General features: G+C 47.1%; 1 protein-coding gene and 1 long non-coding RNA gene across 4 annotated transcripts in view; both read left to right on the top strand.

The window, feature by feature from the left end:
* Positions 1–3,355: 3,355 nt before the first annotated feature.
* Positions 3,356–16,515, top strand: RBFA (ribosome binding factor A). Of its 3 annotated transcripts, none has more exons than XM_037729928.1 (7): positions 3,356–3,602; positions 5,730–5,772; positions 6,396–6,578; positions 7,263–7,375; positions 10,864–10,948; positions 12,695–12,768; positions 14,230–15,430. In XM_037729928.1, exons 1-7 carry the CDS (start codon positions 3,445–3,447, stop codon positions 14,609–14,611), a joined length of 1,038 nt encoding a protein of 345 aa, XP_037585856.1. In that variant the 5' UTR covers positions 3,356–3,444; the 3' UTR covers positions 14,612–15,430. The 3 variants fall into 3 exon arrangements, with proteins under 3 accessions (XP_037585856.1, XP_017360065.1, XP_017360067.1); XM_017504576.2 differs by having other exon boundaries at positions 6,402–6,578; XM_017504578.2 differs by lacking the exon at positions 6,396–6,578 and having other exon boundaries at positions 14,230–16,515.
* Positions 16,516–16,792: 277 nt separating this feature from the next.
* LOC108286616 overlaps positions 16,793–21,524 on the top strand; it is a 12,058-nt gene continuing 7,326 nt past the window's right edge. The window contains exon 1 of the long non-coding RNA XR_001817991.2: positions 16,793–19,356. This is a non-coding gene — a long non-coding RNA (uncharacterized LOC108286616). The remainder of the gene's footprint in view (positions 19,357–21,524) is intronic.

Raw genomic sequence — 21,524 nt, forward strand, 5'->3', positions numbered from 1 at the left:
CCCCCACATAGGTACTGAGTAAGGAGAGCTAAGCAGAATCCTGGCATAATTAAGGCCTGAAGAGTATCTCAGTTATTTCCTAACCCCCACATAGGCACCAAGGAAGGAGAGCTAAGCAGAACCCTGGCATAATTAAGGCCTGAAGAATATCTCAGTTATTTCCTAACCCCCCATAGGCACCGAGGAAGGAGAGCTAAGCAGAATCCTGGCATAATAAAGGCCTGAAGAATATCTCAGTTATTTCCTAACCCCCATATAGGTACCAGGGAAGGAGAGCTAAGCAGAACCCTGGCATAATTAAGGCCGGAAGAGTATCTCAGTTATTTCCTTCTATGTAATCCTTTATATAATCGTATATAAGTTTACAGAATTAGAGCTTGGAGAATACCTCAGTTTATAGTGTTACTACTTAGTTATTTCCCTTTATATAATCCTCTATATATAATCATGTTAGTTCATAGAGTGGGTGCCTAAAGAAAATCTTACCACTCAGTTACTTCCATATATCTATCTATCTAATCTATCTTAGTTCATTATCAGAGGAATGCCTAAACACAGTACAGATCATGAATTAAGGAATAAGCAGCTTATAGTTGTAGGAATGCCTACAGCAGACACAGTGCAGAGCATGATTTAAGGGAAAACAGTTATACCAGGGCAAGAACCCATGGCCCAGGCGGCAGCGTTCAGTATCGTAAAGATACCTGCTGTATGGCAGGCTTGGGCGAGAGCCATTCCTCCTGATAAAGGAGTTGTAGGACCTTGCTCCAGTTCTTGTGGAAGGCTGCCCTCAGACAGGCAATCCCACCTTGGTGACTGTGAACTTTATCAGCTCTTGTTACTGTGCTGCTTTTCAAAGCATTCCCCTATAGAACTCATTGGAAGCTGCCAGCAGGTGGTGTAGACCCTGACAGCTGTGTCTCTGCTGTGACTTAAAGCATCCTCCTATATATCTTCTTAGTAGCTTGCCCATAGAGGTATCACACACTACACCCTCCTCACCACACACTGCCCACCTTCATACCTCGGTGACCTAATGGGGGTGGACCCCTTACTGCACATGGTCCTTGCCTCAATGACCTAATGGGAATGGACCCCTTGCTGCGCACTGTCCACCTCCCAGCCTAGGTGACCTAACGGGGATGGACCCCTTGTTTTATTGCTCACGACCCTATCACTATCCTTAAAGATGACTTCACTCACTGCCCTGCGCCCTAACCTATACACAATAAATGCTGATGCTTCTGCACATTCGGGACCTGGTCTGACTCCGCTTATAGGTGGCGTGGCCCCCTGAGCCCAGCTGTTTTCCTTGTATTTCTGTGTCCTTTCTCTTTATTTCTCAGATCCTGTGCCTCAGCACAGCATAAGGGACACCCCACGACCCTGTGGGCCATCGGCCCTATACTAAGTAAGATGGCTAAGAGACGAAAGGCTACACCCTTCCCAATATTTTGCCCACAAGGAAATTCTGGTGAGATGTTAAAACTTCACCCTGGTGGCCGGGCACAGTAGCTCATGCCTGTAATCCCAGCACTTTGGAGGGCTGAGGCGGGCAGATCACTTGAGGTCAGGAGTTTGAGACCAGCCTGGCCAACATGGGGAAATCCCATCTCTATTAACAATACAAAAATTATCTGCGTGTGGTGGCACTCGCCTATAATCCCACCTATTGGGGAGGCTGAGGCAGGACAACTGTTTGAACCTAGAAAGCAGAGGTTGCACTGAATGGAGATCACACCACTGCCCTCCAGCCTGGACGACAGAGTGAAACTCCATTTCAAAAAGCTAGAAGCAATAAAACTTCACCATAGCGCCGGGCGCGGTGGCTCAAGCCTGTTAATCCCAGCACTTTGGGAGGCCGAGGCGGGTGGATCACAAGGTCAAGAGATCGAGACCATCCTGGTCAACATGGTGAAACCCCGTCTCTACTAAAAATACAAAAAATTAGCTAGGCATGGTGGTGCGTGCCTGTAATCCCAGCTACTCAGGAGGCTGAGGCAGGTGAATTGCCTGAAGCCAGGAGGCGGAGGTTGCGGTGAGCCGAGATCGCGCCATTGCACTCCAGCCTGGGTAACAAGAGCGAAACTCCGTCTCAAAAAAAAAAAAAAAAAAAAAAAACCTTCACCATAGCAATGCAAATTGATAGCTTATTTTAACACGTGCAGTCACCCTAGCCCATCAGATTGTTCCCCGCCCTCATTTCGTCTGTGTTGTCTTATGTAAAATGCAGATTCCCCATATTTTTCTTCTGCCCTTTTTTTACATGAAAACTCTGTGCTTCTCAGTAGTCCGCGCTTTCCCTTTTAAATCTGGAGCCCTCAAAATCTTTGGAGAAAAGCATAGACCTGTCTTCTGGGCACGTCCGTAACTCTGGCAAATAAATTTCCTAAACTGGTTGAGACTTGTCTCATCATTTTCTTCGACTGACCATACACACACACACACGCACACACACAGACACACGTCCACACACACAGACACAAGGACGGGTCTCACACCACAGCAGCCGCCTGGAGGCGTCGCAGCCCACGCACCCCGAGCGCCGCGGTCGCGCTCCCTTCTCCGGCCACACCCGGGGGAGCGGCTTCCCCGCTGGGCCACGCTGGCTCCGGAGCGGCGGACGGGGCTGGGCCGCCTTAGGGGAGGGCGCTCGGTCTGGGGTCTTTCTCCGCGGAGGAGGCCGCGCAGGAGCAACCCTGGCGGGACTAGCGGCGGAAACCGACGGACGCCTCGCAGCCTCCCGCCCACAGCGGCCCTGCCCCTCTCCAGCTTCACCGCCCTAGTTGTTTTGGGCCGCACCCGCCCACGTCAGTTCCCTGCTTTTAAGCAAAGTGTTCCCTCGCTCCGCAGCGCCGCAGCCGCGCGGTTCTCGCGTTTCCCCGCGTGGCGCACCCTCCGCGCAGTCCACGCGGCCTCCCCACGCCGCGCTCTCCCCTGCGCCGCCTAGTCCCGGGCTTCGATCCGCCCCTTTTGCTGCCCGCTCCCAGTCTCCGGCCTAGCGCGGGTTGTCGCCCCGCCCCCCGCCTGCAAACCCCCGTGCCCGCAACCCTCCACCCGCCCGCGCACGGCGCACCTGGCGTCGTTTTCGCCCCGCCCATTCGCCCACCTCGCCCACCCACCGCCTGACTCGCTTTAGTCTTCGCCCCGCCCATTCACCGCCCACCTCGCGTCATCCTCACCCCGTCCACCCGCTGCCGACCTCTCGTCAGTCCCCGCCCCTCCTCCGTCGTCGCCCCGCCTTGCGTCCGTCCTCGCCCCGCCCGTCACCTCCCGCCTCTCATCAGTCTTCCCCCCTTCGCCGTCTTTGCCCTGTCCGGTTGCGCCCAGTTTTCTGCGCGCCTCGCGTCGTCGCCCCGCCCACGCGCCGCCACGTCGCGTCAGTCGTCGCTCTGCGCCTGCGCCCGTTGTCTGTTTGGTCGCGCCCGGGTCCTGCGCCCCGCCATGTGGGCTGCGGCGGGCTGGCTGTGGGGCTCCCGCGCGGGTCTCCGGGTCCTGCTCCGCAGCCGCGATGCTGCGCTCGTTTCGGACTGCGCGCGGGGACTGCACGGCTCCGCTGTCTCCTGCAAGAACTGGCTCAAGAAATTTGCCTCCAAAACCAAGTAATGCGGCGGAGGGCGGTGTCCCCGGGCGTGGTATTCTCTGGCGGGTGGTGTCTCCGGGTCGCGGTGTCCGCGCAGCCCCGTTCCCGCGCCCACGCGGCCTGGGTCGCCGGCTCCTAACTGCTGGGGTCTGCAGCAGTTCCAGCCCTCACTGTCAGCAGTGGCGGTTTTTCTGTTCGTGGACGTGTCGGGTTAAAAAGCAAAGTGACAACCTGTGTTTATTTTGATTCTTGTCACCAGAAGCATTTTTCAGGAAATTAGTTTCAGCAAATGAGGGAAAACGAAAAAATATAAGAATTTCCTTGTTAATGTTGACTTTCTGTGTGGAGTTAATTTGAAGACTAAAACTTGCTTGTCATGATAATTAGTGTATTTAAATGATGAAAATTAAGTACAGTAAAATATATTGACTTTCTGCTAAGTCTGGCAGGGGGGTGTATGTTTTCTACTTTGATACACTACTTTTAAGGCAGCTTTAGACCCCACAGAAAAATTGCAAAAATAGTATTGAGTTCCTGTGTCCTGGTACCCAGCTACCCTTGTATTAACGTCGGACTTTAGCTCCAGACGTGGTCGAGTTAATGAGCCGATATCGATAAATCGTTGCTAACTGAAGCCCGTACTTTATTCACTTTTCCTTGGTGCTGCCCGCCGTCCCGTCCTATCCCAGGTCCCCACCCACGGTCCACGTTATCGTTACATTGACTTGTCTCCTTAGGCTGGGGTAGTGTCCCAGACTGTCCCTGTTTTTGATGGCTGTGCCAGTTTTGAGGGGTATTGGTCAGATGCTTTGCAGGATGCCCCTCTGTTGGAATGTGCCTGCTTTCCTTATGCTTAGACGTGGATTATGGATTCTGGGGAGGAAGACTACAGAGGTAAAGGCCATTATCGCACCCTATCCAGGGTCCACGTTGGCCGTGATCCGCTGGCTGAGGTGCTTGCCAGGTTTCTCCACCTCTTTTTGTCCCCTTTCCCTATTATACTCTGGGAGAAAGTCGCTGTGTATGGCCCACGCTTAAGGAGTGGGGAATTTTGCTCGTAAGTGATTTACATTCTGCTGGGGTCTGCAGCAGGTCCAACTGTCAACATTGGCAGTTTTCTCTTCGTGAAACTGTGTTGGGTTAAAAAGCAAAGTGACAATGTGTGTTATTTTGATTCTTGTCACCAGAAGCCTTTTTCAGGAGATTAGTTTCAGGAAACGAGGGGGAAAAAAAAGCGGATGTGTCTCTTCTCTGCCATTAATTCATTCATATCACTACGAACTCGTCTCATGTTACTTTATTTCGTTCAGGTGTTTCTAGCTCTGGCTCTCTAAGCTCCTATGTCCTGTTTGCATACCCTGTCATTGTGGGGTTTTGCTGGGTTTTTGTGTGCATTGAACACTTTCCTACTTTCTGACACTACAGGATGCTCCAGGCTTATCTTGTGTGTTTCCTACCTGGCCCTAAAATCAGCCATTTTGCCAAGGAGCCCTCGTTCCTTTTATTGGAGAGAGATATTAGAAATCATGGGTGCCGGGTGTGTTCATTGCTTCTGGGGTGTCTGTCTTTTGGGCCATCTCATCTGACGAAAGAGTATACATGTTTCTGCTAACCCGTGTGTAAATATGCACCTGTAAACATTTCTGTGTATAACCATCTGTCTCCAACTCCAGAGCACACTGTGTGGATCATTCTAGCCTCCTCTCCATGCTTATCTGTAAGTCCCACTCCAGCAGTGAGCTGAGCGTGGCTCCCACCATCCATTTGCTTAAGTGTTCAGTCTCAGTCTGTGCCTAGGACAGTATCAGAATCCTTTACCTGAAATTCCATGGGAAACATCTTTATCAACTAGAGTATAGTGTTTCTGTGCAGTTTGGTAGATATCTTTTTAAGATTCCCTCTGTATCCTTGGGACTAGAAGTAGAATTTAAGTAAAAATTACGAGGTTGAATTAAAACCATCTTCAGCCTCTTCCCCACAACCCATGTTGTTATCAATTAAGTTTTGAAATCTTTTAAGATGGCCAGTAATGTAATGTCTAAGTTTAGCCCCTTACAAATGGTTGTGGTATTATAACCTCTTAAATTAGCTTATGTAACTTTTTGACTTTGCCATGACTAACATAATGTTTATTTTCTCCCCAAAGAAAAAAGTTTTGGTATGAAGGTCCTTCCTTGGGCTCGCACTTGGTGAGTATAAGCCATGAGCCACTTTATAATCTTGACGGGAGTGAGGGTTTAAAGGTTGGCAAAATTCTTACCTGGAGGTCTTCCATTTCTGTATGAGAGGGGACAGTGTCTGTGTGGATGTGACCAGATGCCATTGGTAACATGGAGCTTTGACCTTAAAAAAAAAAAAAGTACTGACATTAATGTTTTCTCGAAAGTTATATCTTTTATCAAATTATAATATGGTAATGTCCATTCAGTTTTTTGTGTGTGTGTACCATAAAAGTTTATGCAATATATGGCTCCCATTCTGAATAATAAATACATCACATATGCTAAAAATTGCTGAGTTATTCCCTTTAATAGGGTGAACTTTATGGTATGTGAATTATATCTCAACAACAACTGTTTTTGAGAAAATATTTACTTGCAGTACTTTAAATCTTGGAGGGTTATCCGGTAAAATCTAAAAGGATCCTGGTTTATAAAAAACAAACTTTATCTTAATGAAAGCCGACAAGGCTGAGAGTAATAGCTGTTGTTTATCTGGTTGCCCATCAAGCCCTTCTCCAGCCCCTGTTGTATGAGTTGGTAAGTTTGGTGTAGAGTTGTAATGCTGCCCTTGGGGTATGCTCTTCTTCTTGATGGAGACTTACAAACCATCCAAGTTGGAATTCCTCATGAAGAGCACCTCAAAGAAAACCAGGAAGGAAGACCATGTGCGCCTGAGGGCCCTGAATGGCCTTCTCTATAAGGCACTGACAGACCTGCTGTGTACCCCTGAAGTGAGTCAGGAGCTCTATGACCTTAATGTGGAACTCTCCAAGGTAGGCTGTGTGGCCAAAGAGAAGAAATGGGTTGAGACAGCAGGCCTGGCACTTAGTTTACCTGGCCCAGTGTTGCCTGACAATTTAAAAAAAAGACTCTTTAGCATTTATAAAGTCTTAGTTCTGGGTTGCAGAAATGATAGTCTGGTCATTGGAGCCCTGAAGACAGATGATGGGTGTTGCTGTGCAGAGGCGGATGTCTCGCTGCAAGGCAGGACTCCTGTGACCAAACAGCAGCTGGCACATTGTCAGATAGTAGACAGTGTAAGCCTCCCATGGGAAGAGGGTGCATCTGGATGTACCTCAGTGCAGAGGTACAGAAGATGACTTCCTCCGACCCACTTAGAGTGAGTTCAGCTAAAGGGAAGTCATCAGGAGAAAAGACAGTTTTGAGCATTTTTGATTAGCGTCTCAGGGCAAGTGGCTGTGAGGCAAGCATGGGGTCACGATTCCGATTTCGTTCTGCAAACTGCGGGACCTGGTGGAGGGGGGAGGTTTTGGTTTCTGGGCCCCTGCTTCACCTGGGGGTGTTGTGCAGCAGCAGGTGGTGGCCTCCGGCACCATGCCAGAGCCCTGTCTTGGGTGAGAGGGGCTTCTGCAGCTGTTGTTTTCATCTTCAGGATATTGTTTATCTTGAAAACCCATGTAAACTAAAAAGTGACCTGTGTGTGGGTGGGGTCTCAGGTTTCTCTGACTCCAGACTTCTCAGCCTGCCGAGTGTACTGGAAGACAACACTGTCTGCTGAGCAGAACGCACGCACGGAGGCTGTCCTGCAGAAAAGTGCTGCGCACATGAGGTGATGACCTTTGCTTTCTGAATGTACTTGCTGTTTGCTCACACCTTAAATTTCTCAGCTGTTTCACTTGTAGATGGACTTTAACTTTTCATTGAGTATTTTTGCTTTTAAGGAAAATTTCGGAAGCATTTTCTTGAAGTTCACAGTATAATTTGCATTTTCATGTGAGCCATAATGTAGGGTAGCATTTCTCAAAGTGTGCCAGAATCCCTAGGGATCTGGAAATCCTGTCAGGGGGTTCATTAGGGTAAGATGTTATTTTCCCTCTCCTGCTGTGTTGACATTTACACTGAGGGTGCAGAAACCTTGAGGGAAGACTGCGGGTGCCATGCTGCCTGCCAGTGCTATAGGGGCATCATGCTGCATACCTGTAGTAAAAGACAATGTCACGTTCCTTAAGAATATCCCATCCCAGATGAGGCTGGACATGGTGGCTGTCGTCTGTAATCCCAGCACCTCAGGAGGCCGAGGCAGGAGGATCTCTTGAGGCCAGGAGTTCGGGACAAGTCTGAGCAAGATGGTGAGACCCTGTCTCTACAAAAAATTAAAAAATTAATCACATAGTTGCAGTACACACATGTAGTCCCATCTACTCAGGGGGCTGAAGTGGGGGGTATCCCCTGGATTTCTGTTACCCCTGGAATTTGAAGTAGCAGTGAGCCATGATCATGTCCCTGCATTCCAGCCTGGGCAACAGAGCAAGACCCTGTTTCTTGAAGAAAAAAATTTTAAAAAATATCCTAGACAGTTAGTTAAAAATTTAATTTTATTAAATCTTGACCCTTGAATGTGTCTTTTTAATATTTTTTGTGATGGGAAGTACATGTAAATCACCTGGCATCTGGAGAGTGCCGAACAGAAAAATATCAATGAGCAGACTGTTGAGGTTTGGGTGTTTGGCAGACATTCTTTAAAAAATGAGCAAGTGAACCTACCACTTTAGGGCAAACAACTGACTATATCTGTTGCCAGTGATAAAACTGAAGCTTTCAAGTGAAAATCAGAATTTTAGGAAACTTGTATTCACCACTGTGAGCTTGACAACTTCTAGGTACTTGAGAGTCTTCTGTGGAGATTGGCAGTGACATTAACAAACGTGCTGTTATATGATAAACTGTGTCAACACTTTTAAAATCTGTGTAACTAGGTGAACCATTGTTTTCCAAATGACCAGTACATGAGGTTACAAAACCACATGATGAGAGAAATCATTCAGTGTGAGCCAGATGGTGAGTTTTAATGTAGCAGAGTGTGACAGGTTGGTTGGTGTAGTTTCAGATTCCTCATTACAACTGACCTTTAATTTATTTATTTATTGGAGATGGAGTCTTGCTCTGTCGCCTAGGCTAGAGGGCAGTGGAGTGATCCTGGCCCTGTGCGACCTCTGCCTCTTGGGTTCAAGCGATTCTCATGCCTGAGCCTCCTGAGTAGCTGGGATTACAGATGCCCACCACTAGACCCAGCTAATTTGTGTACTTTTAGTAGAGATGAGGTTTCACCATGTTGGCCAGGCTGGGAGTACGTTTGTTGAGTTTCTGTGACAAAGAAGATCCATACTTTCTGAGGGCTGTTAAATTCTCTCTTTCCCAACACATATCTGTGAGGCCTGATTTTCTTATTTTCTTTCTTTCTTTTTGCTCTTTTCGAGACAGGATCTCATTCTGTCTCCAAAGCTGGAGTACAGGGGCACAATCAGCCTCAACCTCCCAAGCTCATGCAGTCTTCCTGCCTCAGCCTCCCATACAGCTAGAAGCACAGGTGCATGCCATCACACCTGGCTAATTTTTTTTGTAGAGATAGGGTCTCCCTATGTTAGCTAGGTTGATCTCCAACTCCTGGGCTCAAGCAATTCTCTGGCCTCAGCCTCCCACAGTGCTGGGATTATAGGCATGAGCTATTGCGCTAGCTCTTCCTATATTTCAACAAGAGTTAAGGACAGGGTGCAGAAGCAGCAATGAGATCCCAGCTGTCTTCCATGAAGCTGGCCTTGGAGAATGTGCAAATACGTAAACAATGCCATACTTCTCATTGATTTTGGGGGGGTAGAATATATACTTTTTTTCATTAAAAATGTCTATGTAAGCATTTAGTGGGTTTTTAATGACTTTAAAAAGACACAGCTTTTAGATTTCTCGGTTTTAGTTTCTAGTATAGTAAATATTAATAGATATAACCCATATAAACAAAAGCTCTTTGGGATCTTCAATAATTTTTAAGAGTGTAAAGGATCCTGAGACCAAAAATTTTGGGAATTGCTAAGCTGGGTGATAATAAAGAAATCATTCCGTTTCCTCCTCAATTTTAAAAAATGCAGAAATCGGCCGGGCATGGTGGCTCACGCGTGTAATCCCAGCACTTTGGGAGGCCAAGGCGGGCGGATCAGCTGAGGTTGGGAGCTCGAGAGCAGCCTGAACAACATGGAGAAACACTTCTCTACTAAAAAATACAAATTAGCCAGACATGGTGGTGCATGCCTGTAATCCCAGCTACTTGGGAGGCTGAGGCAGGAGAATTGCTTGAACCCAGGAGGCAGAGGTCGCTGTGAGCTGAGATCATGTCGTTGCACTCCAGCCTGGGCAGCAAGAGCAAAACTCCATCTCAAAAACAAAAAAAACAAAACAAAAAAACAGAAATCCAGCTCACTGACCAGCACTCTCAGAACTGGAATTCTTCCTTCCTGCCTCCCTTCTCATCATGCTTCAGGTTTAGGATGGGGACAGAAGTAGAGAAGGTGACCATGTGTGGGCTTTGTTTCAGGCACCCTGCCTGGCTTCAATACCACCCACACCCAGCATGATGATGCCCAGGAGCCTTTCTTAAACTGCATGTCAGAGAATGCTCATTTCATTTCTTACTGTTTAACAAAACCAAGAAAATGAGAAATTCTGGACAAGTGTTGAAACAGCATTGTTTTTTGATTTTTAGGTATCAAAAATTCAGTTGAGCTGAATGTCCCTCTTCCCAACTCCTGTGGTCACCCACAATTTAGGGTAAAGGTTTACCATAGCTGTGTACCAAAGATCTGTGGTCACGGCTTTCACTGGTTTTATGTGCCGTACCTGCATTGGCCTAGTCTGCATTGTGTGATGTGCGTGATGCAAGTATCATTTCTGTGCTAATATCTGGGAACCTGAGGGTCGTGTCATGCCAGTGCAAGTCCACTGAGCGCAGGAGGACACGCTGTTAGTACACAGACCCTGGAACCCAAGGCCACAGTGATGAGTTCAGATCAGGTTATTTATACAGATCTCACAAGTTGAATTGAGAAAAGTCAAGGTAATCGCAGTTATGATGCATATTGCATCCCTGTTGTGATGTGGTTATTGGCTAAAGATGACTTTTCTGGGCTGACGTTTTCATTTCTGAGTAATACAATAAATCTCACTCCTGCCTCTTAGTGCCATCTTAAATCTTATGTTCAGCATTGTCACACATCTCCACTGAGTGTCATGGTACAGCTGTGAGGGTTTGCACATTCTCTCTCCTAGGCACCTTTTGATGTCCCAGCAGACCCTGAGGAATGTGCCACCAATAGTGTTTGTTAAAGACAAGCGAAGTGCAGCTCTAGCTGAGGTAAGGCTTTCAGAAAAACTTTTTAAAAATTTAAAATTTTAATGTTTTTATTAGAGACAGAGTCTTGCTATATTGCCCAGGCTGGTCTTGAACTCCTGGCCTCAAGTAGTCCTTCTGCCTCAGCCTCCCAAAGTATTGGGATTAATAGGTGTGAGCCACTGGGCCCAGCTGATAACTAAGTTTTTATAACATAAACATTTATGTGAGCAAAATTTTAAATTTAAGTTTTAAATACTGAAAAGATAATGTACAGTTAAAGAGATGAAACCACCAAGAAGGGAACAAATGAGAAGTAATGAAAGGGAGTGCAAATGAAAAGGCTCCCCCTTGCTCTCGTGTCCCTGTTCCCAGCCCAGGTCCCCAGAGGTAATTGCTTTTTCTGGTTTTTATTGTTTTATGCTTATCACTATAGCTCTGATTAGTAAACACAGCCTCTGTTTCTTTGTGCATAAACCCCACATAGCCAGAGTTGCCCTCCCACGATTGTCTCCCCCCTCCCTCTCGGCATGGATCTGTCTGCTGTCGTTCCACACCATTGGGGCTTATGAGACTTAGGTCTGTCCTGTAACTATAAGTGCTTTTATCATTATTTTTCTTGCTTTAGAGATGGGTTAAATATAAAGATTAAGAACATGTAAATATATATTTATCTGGGTGGTAGTTACCTGGTAGTTACTAAAGTATGTTATACTTTCAAAAAGTCAATAAAAAATCAACAAATAGCATTTGCAGTGTTATAGTTAGGTTATTGTTATTCACTATAGGGCTAGTCTGCATTTGGATCTGCAGAAGAAAAAGATCCAGTTTGACATTTCTGGTTTTTCTTGATTATTGTACAGGTAACACTAAAAACATTAAGCTTGACAGATATGTGATTTCCCTTGCTAGGAAAAGAAACAAAGGAGTGAAGTTATAGTCTCTGCTGTAAGGAATCAAGGGCAGTTTAGTTCATGGCAATGTGCTGTGAGGGCATCAGCAAGGCATTCCCGGGGAGGGTGTGCCAGTCCCTTTGTCTGAGCCCAGCACCCCAGGCTCCTGCCTTTGGGGAGGGTGGTCCCATCAGGTGTTGTGGGTTCCCTTCCAGAACAGTCACTGGACCGGGGAGGGCGTGTGCTGTGCTTGAAGCATGGCACACACAAGGCAGGATGAGGACATCCCCAGATGCAGGGGACAGGCAGGCAAGGGTTCGGGTGGAATGCAGTGTCCAGCAGGGTTTGTGGGCCTTGCCCTGTTTTGGGTAGCATCCCATCTGCCCGGATGAGGAGTAGTTTTCTCTTGTAGTTTAGGCTCCCAGCTTTGTGACTGTCCCTATCATCTTTTGCCTTGTCTTGCTGGGAGGCCTTTGTCCCCCCAAGCACACACATTCTGTGGCAAAACCGAAGCATTTTACAAAACTACCTTAGAAACTAGTTAACGGTTAGTTGTTTAATTCAACTAACATTTAACTGATTTCTTCGTAAATTTGACTAACATTTACAAGTCTAAAATATAGTTTTAAAAAAGCTTCACTTTGTTATCAGAGAAAATGTGTTGTTAAAGTAACAGTAAGGTATTTGAAAGCACAGGCTATTGAACAGTTCCTAAGTATTTGGGAAGAGTCGATAGAAGGAATTATGCAAAGTCTAATCAAAAGTTCAGTGGTTAAGGCAATACAGGAAGGTGCAACGCTGATGTTACGTGGAGCCCAGCTCTGAGTACGGCGGTGGGGATATGGCTAACTGGTTTACCCTCTGTGTTCCCGTGCAGATTGATCAGTTACTGGCAGTCGCAGACTTTGGACCTCCGGATCAAAGAGACGACTTTGTGCGAATTGATTTCAGGTGATGCATGTGGGCATATGTTTTGATTCCCTGGGGTAGATTACTAGTCATGGAATTGCCGTTTTCCACATCCCCAGTAGCCTGCATGGTCCCCTTACTTTCCCCCAAGACTGTCAGTCCATGTTCACAGGCTGTGCTGTGGCCTGGCCACGTTTACACAGTGAGGGCCTCAATGGTCACCAGAAGTGTCTGCCATGACTCCCCCCGTGAGGAGAGGTCTCTTGTCCTCTTCAGTCACTCAACACATTGTTATTGAGTGCCTACTGTATGCCTGGTCTAGCACTTAGGCTGCAGCTGTCTTTGGAATCTGCATTTCACTAGGGGAGGCCGACAGGAAGCAGTAAACATTCACAGATGGGTCAGTCCTATGTGAGGAGTGGAGTAGAGGAAGGTGGGGCTTGGGAGAGCAGGTCGGGGGCGTGGAAGTTTGGCCTGTGCATGTACACACACATATACAACTTTTCCAAACATGTAGTGGAAACTGACAGAGCCTGCAGGTACTGAGGTGTTTGTGGAGGGCCCCATTCCAGGCATGCAGCTGCTAGAGCAGGCCTTGCCTGTGGGCCTTATACCGCAGCTTCGACATCGCCTGGGCACCTGCCAGAGTCAGGGTTAACCAGCCTGCCAGCTGAGCTGGAAGCAAAGCTCCACACTGTAGCAGGCCTGCCCTGACTGGGTCAGCAAGGGGCAGTTTGGGGGCAGCAGGTCAGGAAGCTGAGCCCAGGGTTTTGGAGACTTTCCAGAGTGGAGCCTTGGAGGATACATGGCTGTGACATGGCTCTGCTTAGGTGTTCACCAAGAATAGACTCTTCATGAAGGTTAATGAGTAGCAGATCTGATAGACACCACCTGTAATTCTGCTAGTTTAACTGATCTGAGGCACTGGCCATGCTTGGAGAAAAAAGTTGCAAATGCATTTTTTTTTCCCTGAGATGGAGTCTTGTTCTGTCATCCAGGCTGGAGTGCAGTGGTGTGATCTCGGCTCACTGCAACCTCTGCCTCCCAGTTTTAAGTGATTTTCCTGCCTCAGCCTCCTGAGTAGCTGGGTGTTACAGGCGCCTGCTACCACGCCTGGCTAATTTTTGTATTTTTAGTAGAGGTGGGGTTTCACCATGTTGGCCAGGCTGACCTTGAACTCCTGACCTCATAATCTGCCCACCTCAGCCTCCCAAAGTGCTGTGATTATAGGCGTGAACCACTGCACCTGGCGCAGATGCAGTTAATGCGTACAGGACAGGTGCATGTAGACTGTGCTGGCCAAATGCTTCTAGTGCTGGAGAATGCCAAAACCAAAACCCACTTTCCTTCAGTCTTGTCTCCAGTTACCCTTAAGTAGACTCTTGGGAGGGTTCACAAGTGAGCAGATGTAGGAAGTGTGATGCACTGTTGTGTTGTGGCGACAGCACTGGATTGGGGGCTTGGTTTGTGCTTTGTGTGAAGGTCCCTTTTCTCCCTTCCCAGGAACCCTGATGCCCTGCAACCCTGCGGCACCACAGAGCCTACCACAAGCTCCAGTCTGTGTGGGATCGATCACGAGGCACTCAACAGGCAGATTATGGAGTACAAAAGGAGGAAGGATAAAGGGCTTGGGGGCCTAGTGTGGCAGGAGCAGGTGGCTGAGCTGACAGTGCAGATGAAAAAGGGAAGGAAGAAGGCCAAGCCCAGCCTGGAGCGGGACAGCTCCCTCGAGAGTTACCTGTTGGGAGAGGAGGGCGAAGATGGCCTGGACCTGGATGGCGCCCCGGAGTACGAATACTGTGCCCCAGACACAGAGGAGTTGGAGGCTGAGAGAAGAGGTAGTATAACAGAGGATGACCGTGGCTGCAGAGCAAGGGGGGAGTAGATGGCATTGCGTCAGCTCTGTCCATCCCATGTTTGCAAGGAAAAGCATTGTCACGTGATGCAGCATGTTGCTTCATTGAGGCAGTTGATGGAGTTAAAACCATCTGCTCTTCCGCTGCTTGGACATTTTCTAGCTTTTCCATGTATGTAAACACAGTTTGCCCCAGAAAAGTCACTTGTTTTTAACCCCCATACACTATGTTTAATTTAAAAAATAAAGGGCCATATTATTACAGATTATCACAAAAAGAAAATGGTAAAATAGCGTCTCTGAGATGCTGGCATGGCCACCTTCACCTGCAGAGCCCTGCTAGGTGCCAATGAGTTCTTGGCCCAAGGGGTCAGACCACAGCAGTGGCGGGGATGAGAACTGAACCTGCAAACCTGGGGAGAGCAGACGGTCCCCAGGGTCTCCCGACACCCCCAGAGCTGCTGCGTAGGCACATGGCCCTGGGGCTTTGTCTCTGACTGGCCTCTTTAGCACAGCTTTGTGCAACGGGCTCCACCAGGCTCAGGCCGTGGTTGAGCAGAAAGTGAGTTGGCAGGTTTGCTGCTGAGCCTTCCTGGGCGAGCCTGGCTCTTGTCGTAGTTCCATCACACGTGAAGTAGCAGCACTTTTCCCTTGGTGGCTATAGCCACCTAGTGTATTTTCGAATCCATCCAAATATGCAGCATACTTGGTCTTTGCCTTCTAAAGAGTGTGTGACTCTGAGACACAGGCTGTAAAAGGCATCACTCGTACTGAATTCGTATCACCTCTAACACAGGGATTCATTTTGCTGTTTATCCGAAGAGAAGACATAGATGCTATCCCTTGTCAGCTACTATTTAGTTCAGCTTCCCTCTTGTTGCCCCAGCCTCTCTCAGCTGTCAGGTTCTAAATTCAGAATTCTCTAAATTCTGTCAGGTTCTGCACTATGAGTTGTGTCATCCCTCCAAGCCCTGGCTTTTTGCTGGGGCTGTGAGAATCAAGATGGCACACGGAAAGCATCTGTCCCAGGATCTGCACATGACAGGTACCCACGGTGCGGGAGCACAATCTGTGGAAGCAGCAGTGGCTTTAGTCGCTGTGCTCCTGCCAGCCTTCTCCCACGAAATGAGATATGTCCAAGGGATGGCAGACCCACAGCATTGAGCAGCCTGCTGTGCTGACCACTGAATCCAGGCCACGTGCTGCAGACGGTGGCCGTGGGTGAGTGATGAGGCCACTACCCAGAAAGGTGCTTGTGCACTGTGTGGGGTAGGAACTGTAAGAGATGCTGCTGCAAGATGCTGACTTCCTTGTTTTTCGTGTCATTTGTGCTCTGGGGCTAAGCTGTGTATAAGTCATCAAATGGCAGAAGCAAGATTTCTCTTTTCAGATCTACGAAATATTTTGTTTATACTCCACATTCTTACTTCCTATATTGGGATGGGTAGGCCACTGCCTTAGGCCACTTAGAAGGATTTAAGACAATTTGTAAGCATAGATGAAACCCCACATGATGGTATGAGTAGGAGAGAAAGAGAAAAAGGGATTCAGAAATCAGGCTACGAAGTGTACACCACACATGAAGGCTCATACCTGTGTTATACCATGAGCCAAATGTGTAGCTCTAGGGTTTCTGGTAGCCAGTTAAGGGATGTATGTGTCTGTGGCTAATCATTATATAGGTCAGGATAATGAGGTGATACTGTAGTGACAAACGGCAAATCTCCCTGGCTTAAAACAACCAGTTTGCTTCGTGCTCTTGGTAAGAGACCCTAGTGGGCTGAGGTCAGGCCAAGGCATTTTGTATCTGATGTTAGCGGAACATGGCTATGTGAATTCATTTATGTACAGGAGACCTTGCCATCCTGATGTTGGAAATGCATGGTGATGATTACAAGCACAACATCTTTAAAAATGTTTTTGTAGGCCTGGCATGGTGGCTCATGCCTGTAATTCCAGCACTTTGGGAGGCCAAGGCAGGCGGATCACAAGGTCAAGAGATTAAGACCATCCTGGCCAACATGGTGAAACCCTGTCTCTATTAAAAATACGAAAATTATCTTGGCGTGGTGGTGCGCGCCTGTAGCCCCAGCTACTTGGGAGGCTGTGGCAGGAGAATTGCTTTAACCCAGGAGGCGGAGGTTGCAGTGAGCCAAGATCACACCACTGCCTGGTGCCTGGAAACAGAGGGAGACTCCTCTGTCTCAAAAAAAAAAAAAAAAAAAAAAAAAAAAAAGTTTTTGTATTTCCCTAGCAAGATAATGTCAGGTTCTTAGGCTCTGTACTTGACCGTGATAACTCCATGAGAAAACAGCAGAACGCCAGCTTTGCAGGTGCATCTGCAGCACTACTGGGCTGGGAACAGGACCAGTGCTTGCACCAGCACTTGAGGGTTCCACATGAGGGATTCACATTGCAGCACTACCTGTGGAAGTCAGGCCCTGGAGCACCTGAACTGAAATGCTGCAAGGTGACTCAAAATGGAGACTGAGCCAGGCATGCCACACTTGGGAGGCTGGGGTGAGAGAATTACTGCACTGAGAACCTTGGGGCCAGCCTGGGAAACAGCAAGACCCTGTCTCTTAAAAAAAAAAAAAAAAGAAACGGTGATTGACTCAAATTATAATGACGCATTAAAAATGTACAAATAGTTCTTATATGGAGATCTCAAAACCCTACAATCTCATTTACATTTATGTCACTTCTGAAAAATATACAGGTTTACAGTCCCTTATCTGAAATCCTCAGGGTCTGGACAGCATGTTGCATCAAAAACGTTAAGATCTATGCAGATTAATACTGAGTGGCTTAATTAAAGAAGGCCCTTGGGGAAAAGATGACAATGCTAACAAGAATGGTAGTAAAAGCTACCGCGTGCCAGTGCACGCTGGGTGCCAGACACTATTGAGCCTGTCTGTGCACAAACTCATTTCTCACAGCCACCCCATGAAGTGGATACTGGCAGCCCCATTCTACAGATGAAGCTGCCGAGGCTTGGAGGGACTCAGGAACTTGGCTGAGGCATTCAGAACTGGGACTGTCATGACAAAGGTTCCACTGTTCTCCATGTGCTCCTTGGGGTCTAGGCGTTATGGCATGGAGGAGACTAGTCACCCACTTCTTGCTAACTGAAATCCAGTTGGTTAGCAAATGTTCATGGACCTTGGTAGATGCAAGGTCCTCCCTCAAAGCCAAGGTGTCAGGGTAGCTCCATTCTTTTTGTTTTTGAGACAGGGTCTCACTCTGTTGCCCAGGCTGGAGTACAGTGGCGTGATCATGGCTCATTGCAGCCTCGGGAGGATCAAGCTATCCTCCCGACACAGGCTCCTGAGTTCTTGCCAATACTGGGTGTAGAAATGGGCACCTTGGCCTGTGAAAAGTGACTTCTCCTTTTCCTGCCTCTCAACACTTGCTTCAAAATGTGCCAGTGAGGTGTGAGACGGCAGAGAAAGCTGGGCCCGGACATCTGAGCCATGAATGAGCTTCCTCCAGCTGTCCTGTCCCTTTTCTTCTGTTGGATGGGATGATGAGGCTCTTTATTGTTTAAGAGAAATTCACGTAGTCCTTTTGTTAGTTGCAAGCAAAGCATCCTGACAAATAAAATCACTGAGAATTCCCCAATTGAAATCCAGATGTGGCAGGGATAGGTATGAGGTTAACTCATTATTGGACATTTATACCCAGAGGTAGTGAGTTTATCAGAGAACAGGCTGTCACTTTGGAAAGCAGAGACTGAGGCAGGTGCATAGGGGCTGCAGTAGAGTAAAGACATAGTCTACCATGCAGGTTGTGTTAACCTGCTCCCCACTCCCAACTTGGGAAAGGTGTTAAACAAGGAGAGAACGCCCTAAGTGGTGTGTCCTTTGCATACACAATGCACCTGATGTGCCCAGACTATGTTCTAGCAATGTTATTGTGACAAAACAGGTTGTTGCCATCAGTTCGTCTCAGGTTCCTTCTAGCACATCTGACAGTGACTAGTGTCTAGAGCCATGAGGACAGGGACCAGAAGAGACAAAAAGGAGTGGGCAGAGGGAGGGGAAGGCAGAGTTAGGCCCAGAGAGCCCCAGGCTGCTACCTCAGATCTCCACGCCAGTGCCAGATATATTGGCTTCTCACAGCAGTCTTGCAAAGTTGTTCTCAGTTTTCAAATAAGGAAACTGAGGCCCAGGGAGTGGTGAAGTGCCTGCAGGGGATCTAACCAGCTGTCGGCTCAGTGCCTCCTACAAAGTGGAGTAGGGGCACATTTCAGAGAAAACTGGCTTAGGCTTCTCTGTTTTTGGTGTGGCCTTCCCTACGAGCAGGTTAGGGGCATGAAAGCTCACCCCCTCCTGAATGGGTTCACTCCTGGGGATTGCCGCAGCTCCCCAAATGACATGCATGCACACTAAACACCCAGCAGTTCGGGAGGCACTGATCGAGTGAAGTCCTCCAATCAACCTTGTGAGCTTTCTCCAAGCACCTGTCACTGTTAAACTGCTGATGAAACGTGAAATGACTTCACAGGTTTTCAATTTGATAAGCTCTCCTCTGTCACTGTCTCTTACCCTGTTAGTGTTGGTGAATGGTTCTCAGATATCAGGGCACATTCCCTGGGGGCTCATAAAACCAGACTGCTGGCCCCTTCAAGCTTCTGGTTCTCTGTGCCTTGGTAATGCAGATGGCCCAGTGAGCAACTCTACAAACATTTGAACATTTTGAGGTAGAGAAGGGAACTTCATCATCCCTTGTAGGCCCCCAGAAAACAAGACCCAACATCCAGTGCATGCCTTTTAGTTATTTTAAAACATACAATTAAATTATTATTGACTATAGTCACCCTTCTGTGCTGCTCCTCCACCTTGGACTCCAAGATCGTAAATGTGTCTGGACGCTGTATTTCTAAAAATAATTTTGTAGTTTCTTTTTATGGAAGGAATATATATTCTTTGTTGAAAAATGTAAAACAGATACCAACAGAATGAAGGAAACAAAAGCCCCATATAGTCTCAGCTCCAAGACACTCACTGTTAAATTTTGGTGTCGAGCCAGGTGCAGTGGCATGTGCTTGTAGTGCCAGCACCCAGGAGACTCAGGCAGGAGGATCAGGTGCAATCACTGTGCTTGCAGCTTCAAACTCCCAGACTTAAGTAAGTGTGGGACTCAAGTGAGTCTGGGAGTTTGAGGCTGCAAGCACAATGATTGCACCTGTGAATAGTCACGCACTTCAGCCTGGGCAACAGAGTGAGGCCCGGTCTCAAATAAATAAATAAATAACAGAATGTTAAATGAGCATGAGGCCCCCATGCCCACATGGACAGTAGCTTGAAAGGCCAGCCCTGATGTCAGTTAATCCTCAGCCCTTTTTGAGATATGCCATTTGCCCCATGAATGTCCTTTATGGCAGAGGGCCTGGTCCAGAGGCATTTGTTACGTTTACTTGTCCCCTCAATCCCATGCCCTGGAATGGCTCTTGGGCTTCCTGAGCCTTCATGGCCCTGATTTTGAGGAGTGTAGCCATTATTTTGTGGCATGTTCCTAAGTTTGGGCTTGTCTCCTGTTTTCTCGTGATTATATTTAGGACTTGTTTTTTTGGCAGGAACATCATAGCAGTGATGCTGTGCTCTCAGTGTTGGGTTGTACGTTCCTGGTGATGTCCACAATGATGAAGTGAAGAAAGGGGTGTCTGTTGGGCTTCTCCCTGTGAACTTACTCTTAAGTATGCCTTTTTTGAAACAAATGAAAAGAGAGACACAAGACACCAAAACCTCTTGTATGCAACAAAAGCAGTGCTAAAACAGAAGTTTATAGCATTAAATGCCTACATCAAACATACAGAAAGATCACAAATTAACAACCTAACATTGCACCTCAGGGAAATAGAAAAATAAGAACAAATAACAAACCAAAATTAAAGCTAGCAGAAGAAATAAAAAATATGAGGGCAGAACTAAATGGAGACCAAAAGAAAAATACAAAGGATCAATGACATGAAAAGTTGGTTTTTTGAAAAAAGGAAACAAAAATTGATAGACTGATAGCTAGATTAACCAAGAAACAAAACAGAAGATTCAAATAAGCACTGTCAGAAATAAAAATGGAGGCAATACAACTAACACCATAGAAATACAAAAGATCATCAGAGACTACTGTGAATATCTCTATGTTTACAAACTAGAAAACCTAGAGGAAATGGATAATGCCTGGAAACGTACAGACTCCTAAGGTTGGACCAGGAAGAAACGGAAATCCTGAACAGACCAATAGTGAGTGGTGGGATTGGATCAGTAATAAAAAGACTCTCCCAGCAACAGCAAAAAAGCCCAGGACCAGACAGATTCACAGCCAAGTTCTACTAGACAAAGAAGAATTGGTACCAATCCTACTGAAACTGTTCCAAAAAATCAAGAAGGAGGAAATCCTCCCTAACTCATCCTACAAAGCCAGTATCACCCTGATACCAAACTAGGCATACAACCAAAACAACAACTATAGGCCAATGTCCCTGACGAACTTTGGTGCAAAAATCCTGAGTGAAATACTAGCAAACCAAATCCAACAGTACATCAAAAAGGTAACACCACAATCAAGTGAGTTTTATTTCAGGGATGTAAGGATGGTTTAACTTATACAAATGAATAAATGTGATTCACCACATACACAAAAACAAAAACCATGGCCAGGTATGGTGGCTCATGCCTGTAATCCCAGCACTTTGGGAGGCTGAGGCAGACAGATTACTTGAGATCAGGAGTATGAGACCAGCCTGGCCAAGATGGGGAAACCCCATCTCTACTAAAAATATAAAAATTAGCTGGGCATGGTGGCACACATCTATAATCCCATCTACTTGGGAGGCTGAGGCAGGAGAATTGCTTGAACGTGGGAGGCAGAGGTTGCAGTGAGCCGAGATCTCACCACTGCACTCCAGCCTGGGTGACAGAGAAAAATCCCTCAAAAAAAA

Source organism: Cebus imitator, unplaced genomic scaffold (genome assembly GCF_001604975.1).
Source record: "Cebus imitator isolate Cc_AM_T3 unplaced genomic scaffold, Cebus_imitator-1.0 Scaffold324, whole genome shotgun sequence".
Classification (NCBI taxonomy): domain Eukaryota; kingdom Metazoa; phylum Chordata; class Mammalia; order Primates; family Cebidae; genus Cebus; species Cebus imitator.